Below are 14,038 nucleotides of genomic sequence, written 5' to 3'. Positions count from 1 at the left end.
ACGGATGGCGCTGTGTTGGGTACGGCAGTCAAGGGGCCGCCAAGCCCCACGGTATAAACTATCAATGTTATACTGGAGAACCCATTTATACTGTTGCACTAAGCAACTTCATTAACCTGTCTAAACTTTTTGATTTCTATAGTCTGTACTTGCCAAAAAACATAGTACTAGCAGCTAGCTTGGGTTGTCGCTACATTCTGAGATGTTTTTTTGAGCTGTAATGTGTAGTTTTCCTGCTCTGAAATCCCACATTTTCACCACAAGTAACACTTGTCATCGGTTTAGACGTGTTCATTATATACAAGTTCTTCTGAAACTGACCACACAGCCCCATGCAGTACTTGAATAGAGCACAGCTGCCCTCAATGGATGCCCAGTCCTCAGATCAGAACACTTCTTGCATTAGGTTCAGCAAAAAAAAACCTATTGTCAAAGATGTTCCCTTTTGCTGTGCAATTGAAGGTCATCCATTACCTTTGGATGTGCTGACCGGCATACTTTCTAATGTAATTACCCAATGGAAGTCCAGAAAACATCTGTCTCCGTGATCACCGCTACGATCTCGCTTTTCTCCAGTGCAGACATATTGATATTCATATGTGTGACTATTAGCAGTTTTTTTTTTTTTTTATAAACGGTGTTGGTTAAATGGATGCAATGTGAGTAACGCCCCAATCAGACAATTCTCCCAACTGGTATTCATGTGAATACTGCCTGAAAGTTTGCATCTTTGTGAAAATCTGGTCTCGCACTTGTCGAAGCATGGCTATAAAAAATTCTGCTGGTAGCAGTAGCGTGAACCATATGGCGGAGAGTACAGAACTGTTCCTTTGTTAACAAATTGGTTTCTGATATTGGTTATTTCTGCTTCTATATTTAGCTAATTTTTCAAATTTTTATTTTTCAGCCTCATGAATTTGATGAATGCCGTTTTGATATCAGTGTTAATGACAGTGTGTGGTACCTCCGTGCACAGGACCCGAACCACAGGCAGCGCTGGATAGATGCCATTGAGCAGCACAAGGTAATGTAGTACATCTAGTCTTTACTACACATAAAAGCTAGAGCTAAAGCAGCCTTCTAGTTTGCATGTCCCCTCATGGACCAATGTAAAAAGGGGTGTTCTTGGGCTTCATGCCCACTTACGGTAAGTTGTTTTCATCGGGGTGCTATCCGTTTTTTTTTAACTGATCGCACCCTGACACATTCATTTCAATGGGGCCATGCACATGACTCTTAACAGAACCATGTGGCCGTTCCATCAAAAATAGGACCGGGCCGTTTTTGACGGAACAGTCTCTGCCTTTTTTTATTGACTTGGTCCGTGAGACAACAGACTGCACACTCAAGCCACCCGTGAGCGGTTCGTGTTTCAATGTGCCAAAACCATTGCCTTCTTCCAAATATCATTCTTCCCACACATTAAAATTGGTGAGCGGACTATAAACTATGGCCTGTTCCCCTTTCTTTCTTTTTTTTTTTTTTTTTAACAAATTTCGACTAATTAAAAAGCTGCACACGACAAATCTGTTGTAGGAGGTGGGTGGCAGCCTTTCTATATTATCCAGTCGCGCTACGTGTTTTGACTGACCACCTGCTTGGCAGATTAAAATGTTCACAGGTTCAGTCGATAGTCTCTTGTTTTCTCAAAGAATGTGGTCGTACGTGTTTGCTTCAACAAATATTTGTCCCGTTACTACGGTCAGCTTAATTTCAGCACTCCAACCTCCTCTAGAAGACCATTCTAAAATGATCAAGTAATCCCTAGTATTGTGTAGAAGTCCTGTACACTCCCCTATGTTTACTTCTTAGGGGAACACTTGGCGACTGCTTCTCTGCGTGAGGCCATTGTGTTGTGTGTTTTCTGTGCTAGTCGGTATAGAATTGCTATGAAGCATTTGAGACTGTGAAAGGCTTGACCTGTGGACTCGAGGACAGGGGATGACACGTGTTCATGTTGAGTATTTGGACTTTGTCGTACGAACTCTCCAGAAGATAAATCTGATTTCGAGTGTGTTAATGATGGCATGAAAGGAGGCGGCCGTGGGTGTCTGTGCATGTTGTGTTGGCAGTGAATGGTCAAGTAGTGGATACAAGATGTTTGACACAAATATCCCAGATTTTTTTCCCCTTCCAGCATAAGATCCTTGTGGACTTTGCTTTCAGTCTCTGATCAATGAGCATCATGTAAACTTGTGTCTAAAAGGAGCAGTCTTGGCTCTCTTCCCAAGGCTCTGCAAACTGGATGAGCAGGATAGTCTGGCGGGGATTAGATGGATGAGAAGAAACTTGTGTTATGAGGAAATAACAACCACTTTTATAAGCAGCACGCGGCCTTGTGTATCAACCTCCCCAGAAAGCGTCCTGGTTTCCCTCGGACAAGGACAGGTTTCGTTCTACAGAGCCTTGTGGTAAAGTAAGCTCTGGCTTCTATGGGTAACAATGCTTTACAGGTTTGATACATGAGGCTATTCTAGTTTTATAGTCCTATGTTTATTGGCATGATGTCGCATCAAGTTACTGCAATGCAGCCTACCATGTGCACCCACCCAGTCGTATGAACAAAAATGAAGGTCTTATTCAGACCAATGTCTGAGTGTATAACTGACCGCACACTGACACGTTATAGTCTATGGGTCAATTGCTTTTCAGAAAACAGGAGGCCAGGCTCTCAATGCATTCCTAAGGGAGCCAGGCTTCCGGTTTTCTGTAAAGCATAGCGATTCCAGACCGTTCAGAGGGAAGATCACGTCGGCGGCGCTGGACCCGAAAACGACACGATGCGGGGATCGTTAAGTATTTCTACACACAGTGCCCCACTGAAACACCAATGTACAAATGGAGGGGCAATAAAAGAAAAAAGGAGTGCTTCTTTAATAGTGGTATAAATCAACAGAATTTAATGTTATCTGTTAAACGGATACGTCGTGAACGGAGTTTGATTCCGTTAAGCTTATACCATTATAGTCTATGGGTGACAGATGTCACTATTAAGCATCCGTTTATCATATGTCACCAATATACTATTGTGGTACTTGTTTAACCCGTTGGTGACCGTCAATACGCCTTTTAACGGCGCCCACTAACGGGCTTTATTCTGATGCATATGCCTTTTTACGGCACTGCATCAGGAGAAAGTAAACCGAGAAGGGAGCGTCAAATCTCCCTGCTCTCCGCTGCTAGAGGCAGCTGAGGACTGGGGGCGTCCCTGCTCTGCCGGGTGAGATCGATATTAGTATCGATCTCACCCGTTTAACCCCTCCGATGCGGTGCACAATAGCGTGCACCGCATCTGAGTGATTTTGGAGAGAGGGAGGGAGCTCCCTCTCTCCCCCACCGACACCCGGCGATACGATCGCCGACTGTGTCTCTAATGGCAGCCGGGGGCCTAATAAAGGCCCCCAGGTCTGCCTGGAGCGAATGCCTGCTAGATCATGCCGGAGGCGTTACCTAGCAGATGCCTGTCCGTTTTAAACGGACAGGCAGTAATACACTGCAATACAAAAGTATTGCAGTGTATTATAATAGCGATCGCAGAATCGCATATTATAGTCCCCTAGAGGGTCTAGTAAAAAAGTTAAAAAAAAAAGTTTAATAAAGTTAATTTAACAAAAAATGTTAAAAAAAATAAAAAACCCAGCTTTTCCTCTTACAAAATGCTTTACTATTAAAAAAGCAAAAAAAAGTAAAAAAAAGTTACACATATTTGGTATCGCCGCGTCCGTAACGACCCCCACTATAAATATATTACATTATTTAACCTGCACGGTGAACGAAGTAAAAATTTTTATAAACTATGGAGAAATTGCTGTTTTCTGTGAATCCTGACTTTAAAAAAATGTGATAAAAAGTGATCAAAAGGTCACATCTACTCCAAAATGGTACCAATAAAAACTACAAGTCTTCCCGCAAAAAAAAAAAGCCCTCATACAACCGCATCGGCGAAAAAATAAACATTATGGCTCTTCAAATATGGAGACACAAAAACAAATTTAGAAAAAAAAAAAAGCGTTTTTACTGTGTAAAAGTAGTAAAACATACAAAAACGATACAAATTTGGTATCGTTGCAATCGCAACAATCCGCTGAATAAAGTTGTTGTGGTATTTATATCACACGGTAAACGGTGTCGATTTAAGATGCGAAAAAGAGTGGCAAAATTTCAGGTTTTTTTCTATTCCCCCCCCCCCCCCCGCCCCCGAAAAAAAGTTAATAAAAGTTAATCAATAAATATGTCCCCCAAAATGGTGCTATTAAAAAATACAACTTGTCCCACAAAAAACAAGACCTTATACAGCTATGTCGATGCAAAAATAAAAAGGTTATAGCTCTTGGAATGCGACGATGGAAAAACTTAAAAAATGGCTTGGTCATTAAGGTTTAAAATAGGCTGGTCATTAAGGGGTTAAAGTATAAGTCATGAAAGGCTAATGATAGTGTAGTCTTCTATGCTATTCCAGCCTCAAAAAAAAAAAAAGTATACTAACGTATACTAGCCTGTGAGGGCAAAAGGACCATCTTTTGGCCTTGGCTGTGCTTATGGAGCTTTATGCACCTGTTTCGCATGTACATTGTAAGCTTTCCAGACGTACCTGCTAAAATAGGACCAAAATCTGATGTTGACAGAGCATAACATTCCTTCACCTATGACTTGCCGCTGCAGTAAGCCATTCTTTGTCTCGCCATGCCATTACTTCACTAACACATGAGCATTATTGATCTGTAATCTGCAGTGTCATCCTGCACCGCACGCAGCAGAGATTTCTGTAATGGAACAAATGGTTTCTAAAATGTCAGCAATCCATGCACTACAGATCTGCAGGTTGTGATAGTACGGAGTTGCCAGAGATAAATACAAGGTATAATGTTACAGTTTATTACAATATATACACCACGCATCCTTGTTTTATCAGGGCAGAATAATGCACTGAGCCCAAATGTTATGTACTTGGGTTTCCTGCTGTGTCAATATAATCACTATATGTGGGGGGGGGGGGGGGGTAGAGCAACACAAGGCAGGCTGACTCTAGTCTCCCAGGACGTTACAACAGGTTTAACATAGATAGTCCACGCTTTTATGGGATCATTTTCCTTCCAACTCAGAATCTTGCCGGACAAAGTGCATGTCTGGATTCACATTGACCTTTGGTAGCATGTCACATTGGGACTGCCTGTATTGTACTGCTGCTCCTATATTACTAACATGCTTTGATATAGCACCAACATGATTCATACTTAATCCGTTAGTGACCGCCAATACGCCTTTTCACGGCGGCCACTAATGGGCTTTATTCTGATGCATAAGCCTTTTTACGGGGCTGAATCAGAATAAGTAAACACAGCAGGGAGCTGTCAAATCTCGCTGCTCTCCGCTACCAGATGTAGCTGAGGGCTGGGGGCGTCCCTGCTCAAACGTGTGAGATCGATAGAAGTATCGATCTCACTCGTTTAACCCCTCAGATGCAGCGCTCAATAGTGTGTGCCGCATTGGAGTTGTTTTGGCAGGAGCTCCCACCGGCACCCGGCGATAAGATCGCCGAGTGTCTGTGTCTCCGATGGCAGCCGGAGGCCTAATAAAGGCCCCCAGGTCTGCCTGTAGTGAATGCCTGCTAGGCTATGCCGAAGTGTATTATAAAAGTACCCATCGACTTGTAGTATATTAGGAGTATTCGCTCCATTGTGGACAACCTAAAGTAGTGACATAGACACTAAATTCAGTGCATTGTCACTTATGTGCTAATGTGTAGACTCTTTGGATAACTTTTTAGTCTTTACAGCCTGCTGCTAGAGAGCAGTCCAGTGTATTCATGAGCTGCAGCTCAGTGAGGGCAGTATAAGGGTAGAATTACGGCTGAAAAAACTGCTCCAAACCGTCTGCAAACATCTGCCCATTGAATTCAATGGGTCTTACGGTGTTCTGTGCAGACAGGCTTTTTTTTTTTTTACGCGCCGCTGTCAAAAAAACGGCGTGTAAAAAGACGCCCACCTCAAAGAAGTGCATGTCACTTCTTGGGACGTAATTGGAGCCATTTTTCATTAACTCCAATGAAAAACAGCTCTAATTACGTCCGTAAAAGACGCTGCGAAAAACGCGTGCACTTGTCAAAATGTCTGAAATTCAGGCGAAAACAGCTCCGTAATTTCAGACGTAATTGGCGTTGCCGTGTGAACATATCCTAACAGAGGTGACCGGTTTGCTTTAAACACCGCTCTAGTGCATTGTTCCTCTACACACATCTCAGAATTTCAGTGCCTTGTCTGCTATTAGGGAGACTGTCTATTTAGGCCTCGTAGATCTCAATATGAGGTTGATATCCAGCTCCTGGTTTTGGTTCCAGAATGTGTATCTTGGAGACCACAAGTAGACTAAGATATAAAGAATTAGTGGCTCTGTCACCAGATTATAAGTGCCCTATCTCCTACATAATCTGATCGGCGCTGTAATGTACATAACAGTGGTTTTTGTTTTGAAAAACGATAATTTTTGAGCAAATTATGAGCAATTTTAGATTTATGCTAATTCGTTTCTTAATGCCCAACTGGGCGTTTTTTTAACTTCTGACCAAGTGGGCGTTGTAAAGAGGAATGTATGATGCTGACCAATCAGTGTCATACACTATTCATTTACACAGCACAGTGTGATTGTGCAGTGAAAGCAGCTGGGCTGGAACAATGAGAAGTGTATGACGCTGATTGGGTAGTGTTATACACTCCTCTGTACAACGCCCAGTTGCTAAAAAGTAAAAACACGCCCAGTTGGTCATTCAGAAACTAATTGGCATAAATTTAAAATTGCTCATAACTTGGTCAAAAACTATCGTTTTTCAAAATAAAAACCACTGCTGTTATCTACATTCCAGCGCCGATCACATTATGTAGGAGATAGGACACTTATAATCTGGTGACAGAGCCTCTAAGTAAAATATGTCCCTAGTTTCAGAGCAGAGGAAACAGATTGCAGAAGGTAAGGGTGTGTCTAATCACTGCCTGCCAATAGAAGTCTATAGAGAGGAGAAGGAAGCAGGAGCAGAGTGAGAGAGGCTGACTTGTTGCTCATTTAAGTCTATGGAGAGGGGGGGAGTAGAGTGCGAAAACAGACGTGCTGCAGCTTCCTAGTAAGTGTTATATCTCACACCCAGTGCTGGATTTTCAGTTACACTGGTCTGTACTGCTGTATAATCTCATCCATGCTGCTTCAGCATCTATATATAGAGCAGGATTCCCCTCTTCTCTGCACTGCACACATAAAATACATAATAGCAGTTAGGCTCCACCCAGTAGCTCAAAGAAAACTCTGAATTAGAGAGTCTGCAGAGGGGAAAACTGCTTACAAAAAAAATATGCAGGATACAAATCATATAATGGGCATAAATACTCTTATGCCTCATGTACAGACATGACCGCTTAACGCTGAAGGACGGATATGTCCGTCCTCTGCAGCTGCTTAGTTCACGCAGGACGATGGATATATCAGTCCTGTGATGGCGCGGGTACTGACAGTGTACACACGCGATTAGCGGCAAGAGCACGGCTGTTATACACCGCCTGGCTCCTGCTGCAACTGCCGGAATATAAGCGTGCTCAGATTCCATCAGTTTAACCCATTAAATGCCGCTCTCAATAGCGACAGTGACATCTAATGTGTTTGACAGAGGGAGGACCTCCGTCTGTCTCCCCATCGGCGCCCCCGCAAAGAAATCGCGGGTCGCCGTCTGGTTTTCATGGCAGCCGCGGGCCTAACAAAGACCCCCAGGTCTGTCTTCAGCAAATGCCTGTTATGCATGGCCTAATAGATTGCCTGTCAGTTTTACACTGACAGTATACCAAAGCATTATATATGCGATCAGCAGATGGCATAGTGAAGTCCCCTGGTGGGACTAAAAAAAATAAAAATGTAAAGCGGTTAAATAAAGTTTGTGGAAAAAAAAAATAACCATTTATAGTCATAAAAAAAAAAGTTGTTTTATTTGATTTTATTTGCCCAAAAAGTGGTTTTATTTAGTAAGTGCCAAAACAAATAACACATACACATATATGGTATCCCCGCGATCGTAAGAACTAGAACAATAAAATGAACACTTTAATTAAAGAGGCTCTGTCACCAGATTTTGCAACCCCTATCTGCTATTGCAGCAGATAGGCGCTGCAATGTAGATTACACTAACGGTTTTATTTTTAAAAAACGAGCATTTTTGGCCAAGTTATGACCATTTTTGTAGTTATGCAAATGAGGCTTGCAAAAGTCCAAGTGGGTGTGTTTAAAAGTAAAAGTCCAAGTGGGTGTGTATTATGTGCGTACATCGGGGCGTTAATACTTTTACTAGCTGGGCGCTCTGAAGAGAAGTAACATCCTCTTCTCTTCAGAACGCCCAGCTTCTGACAGTGCAGATCTGTGACGTCACTCACAGGTCCTGCATCGTGACGGCCACATCGGCACCAGAGGCTACAGTTGATTCTGCAGCAGCATCAGCGTTTGCAGGTAAGTCGATCTTACCTGCAAACGCTGATGCTGCTGCAGAATCAACTGTAGCCTCTGGTGCCGATGTGGCCGTCACTATGCAGGACCTGTGAGTGACGTCACAGATCTGCACTCTCGGAAGCTGGGCGTTCTGAAGAGAAGAGGATGTTACTTCTCTTCAGAGCGCCCAGCTAGTAAAAGTATTAAAAACGACCCGATGTACGCACATAATACACGCCCACTTGGACTTTTACTTTTAAACACACCCACTTGGACTTTTGCAAGCCTCATTTGCATAACTACAAAAATGGTCATAACTTGGCCAAAAATGCTCGTTTTTTAAAAATAAAAACGTTACTGTAATCTACATTGCAGCGCCTATCTGCTGCAATAGCAGATAGGGGTTGCAAAATCTGGTGACAGAGCCTCTTTAAACCGCCGAATAAACGGCGTCCAAAAAAACCCCGCAAAAAATGGCAAAATTCTCTCCTATTCACCCCCCCATAAAAAATTAAATAAAAGTTAATCTAGAAGTCCCATGTACCCCAACATAGTACTAATGAAAACTACACATTGGCCTGCAAAAATCAAGCCCACATACGGCCACATTGACGGAAAAATAATATTATGTCTCTTGGAATGCGGTCGATGCAAAAACAAGTAATTATTTTTTTCTAAAAAGGTTTTTATTGTGCAAACGTAAAAACATATAAAACCTTTTACATATTCCCTTAATCGTGCCGACCCATAGAATAAAGTTAACATGTTAATTACGCTGCATAGTAAACGGCGTAAATTTATAACGTGAAAATTAATGTTGGAATGGCTGCTTATTTTCAATTCTCTCCATAAATAAAGTTAATAAAAGTTAATCGATATATTATAAGCATCTAAAAATGGTACAATTACAAAATACAACTCGTCCCGCAAAAAAACAAGCCCTTCGGCTATGTCGACGGAATAAAAAAAAAGTTACGACTCTTGGAATGCGACCGTGAAAAAACAAAAAATAATCCTTGGTCATTAACGAGCAAAATGGCCTGGTCATTAAGGGGTTAATCTGAAAAGTTAGGTACGCTTTAGTGCAATAGTTTTTACATATAAATGATTAACTTTCATCAACAATAAAGGGTACTAGTGGTTTTTTTAAATTGTTTTGTGTTTTTTAAACTGGGCAATTATAGTTATGATCACTCAATACAACCAACATCACCCACGTACGTTTCTATTTTGCCGTAAACGAAGATATTTGAACGATCTGTGTGCTTGGCTATCATTTCCAATAATGCATCAATAAATTATTATAGATACTTGGGTCTGGTATGTAGATCTGCTTGTAATTCGTTAGGGTATGTTCACACGCAGTGATTTCAGACGTAATTCGGGCGTTTTACCCCTCGAATTATGCCTGACAAAACGCCCCTAATACGCCTACAAACAAGCTTGAAAAATGCTTTCAATGGGTTTTTGCGGTGTTCTGTTCCCACGAGCCTTCATTTTACGCGTCGCTGTCAAAATACGGCACATAAAAAGACGCCCGCGAAGAAAGTGCATGTCACTTTTGGGCCGTTTTTGGAGCCGTTTTTCATTGACTCCTTTGAAAAACCGCTCCAATAACGGCCGTAAATGCCGTGAAAAAATGTGAGTTTCTACAAAAAAACGCTTGAAAATCAGGACCTCTTTTCGCTTGAAAACAGCTCTGTATTTTCAGATGTTTTTGGTAACTGCCCAACAGCCCACATCAGTTTACTTCTTCCACGCTGCCTTTTCCCTTAATCAAACAAGTTAGCTGGCGGGATACAAGCCTAACGTATCAGTATACTCCTTGGTGCTGCTTCAGGCCAAATCTCAATGTGCCATGTACTGCCCCCTATCTGAACAAAAAAACAACAACAAAGCAATCATATAATCGGCAATCTGATCCCAGCAGCAGAATTGACTGAACCTAATAGTGTGAAAAGTTCTAAGGACTATTTTATATATATATTTTTTGTCTATCTAAATTACATTAACCCCTTCCCGACATGCGCCGTGTATATATACGGCGCAATCTGGAAGGTCTTCCCGCAAAGCGCAGTAGCATTACGTCACGGTGATGGTGCGGGTTCAGGAGCTGAGCCCCCACCATCCCCACCGGGTGACAGCTGTATGTTACAGCTGGCACCCTGAGGTATCTGCCAGGACCTGAGCTAGCATCCGATCCGGCCGATTAACCCCTCAGGTGCTGCGGTCAATAGATTATCGCAGTTTGTGAGGGGATTTTAGACACTGGCACTCCAGCAACGTGATCGCTGGGTTGCCGGTGGCTGCAAAGGCGATCGGAGGCCTAATACTTCCCGGTCTGCCAGCAACGGAATCCTCCTATGCCCTGCTCGGCGGCGTGGCCTAAAAGGCTTCCGGTACCATCGGCAAGATGGTTCCGGCTCAGCTTCCGACTCAGAAGCTGAGCTGGCGTCTTCAGCAGTGGGTGTCCGCTGTATGTTAGTGGACACCCCACTGTAGCGACAGGAACCGGAGCTAGCTCTGATTCCTGCCATTAACCCCTTCGCTGCAGTGATCCAATGCGATCACTGCATCAAAGTGGTTTGTAGCAAATCGGCAGGCTGCCATGCGATGGCAAGGCTGGCGACTGCTACTATGGCAACCGGAGGACTAACAATGGCCTCCTGTTTGCCATTATGGAAGCCGATTAGGCCCCGACCGGAGCCTGATTGGCTTGCTGCCAGTGAATAACCGTTCTAATACATTGTACTACATAGGTAGTGCAATGTATTAGAACATCAAACAGTTGGACTTCAAGTACCCTAGTGGGACTAAAGACAAGTAAATAAAATAAGTTTCAAGTAATATAAAACATGATCGCCCTATTTCCATTATCAAGTCATTTATTGTAAAAAAAATAATAAAACCATACAGATTTGGTTTCGCCACGTCCGTAACTACCTGAACTATAAAAATATTGTTAGTTGTCCCTCGCAGTGAACGCCGTAAAAACAACCTAAACAATGCCAGAATGCCTTTTTTTTTTTTGTCACTTTCTTACAAAAATTTAAATAAAAAGTGATCAAAAAGTCGCATGTATCCAAAAATGGTACCTCTGAAAACTATTACTCGTCTCGCAAAAAACAAGCCCTCCTGCAGCTCCGTTGATGAAAAAATGTAAGTTATGGCTCTTACAACTTGGCGACAGAAAAAATACATTATTTTTAGAAAAGTAATTTTATTGTGCAAAAAGTTGTAAAACAGAAAAAGTGCTATAAATTAGGTATTGCCGGAATCGTACTGACCCGCAGAATAAAGGTAACCTGTAATTTATAACGCATGGTGAACGCTGTATAAAAAAACTGTCAGAATTGCTGTTTTTTTGTTTTTTGTTGATAACCTTTTTTTTTGGGAGGCAAGTTAAAGTGATCAAAAAGTTGCATGTACCCCAACATGGTACCAATAATAACTACAGCTCGTCCCACAAAAAAACAGCCCTCCTACCACTACGTCTATGAAAAAAAAATAAGTTAAGGCTCCAATAAGTCAGGAAAAAAAATATGCAGTTGTGCCGGCCTGAGGGGAACATTTCTTCTGTTTTCAAGAGGCGAATTATCAAGGCACTAAAATTAGGGAACCAGTAAGGGGAGGGCCCAAACATATCTGCTGGTAGCGAGGGCGCCCGTATTATACCAGGACAAAACTTCCCTGCAAAATTCCTCAAACTGCAAAGGTGCAGAGTGTGGACCAAATGGGAGAAAAGTAAGGACATTTATCAGTGTGACACCAGCCTGTGCAGAAAGAATTGTCACAGCGTAATACTCCTCTATGGATCATTTTATTGTTTACCCCATTATTATACCACCTGACTATGCCCCTGATGTACTCTGCCCGGCTTACATGTTCCCCCCCCCCACATTATAAACTGAAACACCAGTAAAACTCCAAACAAAACTACTACCAAGCAAAATCCACGCTCCAAAAGCTAAATGGCGCTCCTTCCCTTCTGAGCCCTACAGCGTGCCCAAACAGCTATATACTTCCACATATATGCCATCGCCATACGGGCAGATTCACACGAACGTTGCGTTTTTGCGCACGCAAACAACGCGGCGTTTTGCGAGCGCAAAAACCATTTGACAGCTGCGTGTGTCATGCGTGTCTGATGCGCGGCTGCGTGATTTTCGCGCAGCCGGCATAGAGATGAGGCTTGTCGATGCCCGTCACTGTCCAAGGTGCTGAAAGAGCTAAATCTTTCAGCACCCTCGACAGTGAATGCCGAACACAACAGCGAAAAACATGTAAAAAAAAAAGAAAGTTCCTACTTACCGAGAACTTCCCGGCCGTTGCCTTGGTGACGCGTCCTTGGTGACGCGTCCATGGTGACGCGCCTCTCGACATCGGGCCCCACCTCCCTGGATGACGCGGCAGTCCAAGTGACCGCTGCAGCCTGTGATTGGCTGCAGCCTGTGATTGGCTGGAGCTGTCACTTGAACTGAAGTGTCATCCCGGGAGGTCGGACTGCAGGAAGGAGACAGGAGTAATCGGTAAGTTAGAACTTCGTTTTTTTTTTTTTTACAGGTTCATGTATTTTGGGATCACAAGTCACTGTCCATGGTGCTGAAACAGTTTAACTCTTTCAGCACCATGCACAGTGAATGTCTCCCGACGTCGCGGACCGGAAATTTTTTGGCCGGGTTCGGCCAAAACGAGTTTGGCCGAACCCGGTCAAGTTAGCTTCGGTTGTCGGGGTTCGCTCCTCGCAAAGACACTCCGTTTGGATGCTTGGAAACAAAAGCACGTGGTGCTTTTCTGTTTCCATTCATCCTTTTGACAGCTGTTGCGCAAACACGCAGTTAGCACGGAAGTGCTTCCGTGCGACATGCGTGGTTTTCACGCACCCATTGACTTCAATGGGTGCGTGATGCGTGAAATACGCAGAGTTATTGAACCTGTCGCGTATTTTGCGCAGCGAACAAACGCTGCGCAAAATACACGGACTGTGTGTACTGCCCCATAGACTTCTATAGGGCATTGCGTGCCGCGCGAAAACCACGCGCCCTACACGCTGCCAAATCACGCTCGTGTGAATCCCCCCTACCTGTGAGAATCCTTTTAACAATTTTTGGGGTGTGTCTCCAGTGGCATAAGCTGGGCACGACCTATTTCCCACTGAAATGTCACATCTAGGGAAAATTTTTAATTTGGGGTCACTTCTGGGGGTTTCTTTTATTACTTCACATCAGAGCCTCTGCAATTGTGAACCAATACTGTGTAAGTTGCCAAATAATTAGGCCTCAATTTCGCATGGTACTCTCACTCCTGAGCCCTGTCGATAGTCCAGGCAAAAGATTAGGGCCGCATGTAGGGTGTTTCTAAAACCGGGAAACACTGCATAATAATTAGAGAGCTGTCTTGTTATGGTGGCACAAGCTGGGCACCACATATTGGCATATCTATGGAAAAAATAAAATGTTTCCCTCTGCAACTTCGAGGGCACACTAATTTCTGCAAAACACCTGCTGAGTTAAAATGCTCGCTACACCCCCTAGGTGAATACCTTGAGGGGTGTAGTTTCCAAAATGGGGTCACTTGTGGG

At 43.2% G+C, this 14,038-nt stretch overlaps 1 protein-coding gene across 2 annotated transcripts in view; it reads left to right on the top strand.

Moving 5' to 3' along the window:
• Positions 1-14,038, top strand: part of CERT1 (ceramide transporter 1) — a 79,567-nt gene that overhangs the window by 28,387 nt on the left and 37,142 nt on the right. For both annotated transcript variants that reach the window (XM_075838431.1, XM_075838440.1), the window contains exon 3: positions 908-1,024. In XM_075838431.1, the coding sequence (XP_075694546.1) occupies positions 908-1,024 (117 nt within the window). The remainder of the gene's footprint in view (positions 1-907; positions 1,025-14,038) is intronic.

Source organism: Rhinoderma darwinii, chromosome 1 (assembly GCF_050947455.1).
Source record: "Rhinoderma darwinii isolate aRhiDar2 chromosome 1, aRhiDar2.hap1, whole genome shotgun sequence".
Classification (NCBI taxonomy): domain Eukaryota; kingdom Metazoa; phylum Chordata; class Amphibia; order Anura; family Rhinodermatidae; genus Rhinoderma; species Rhinoderma darwinii.
The sequence above is the reverse complement of the archived record's forward strand: the minus strand, read 5'-3'. Positions and strand labels throughout refer to the sequence as shown.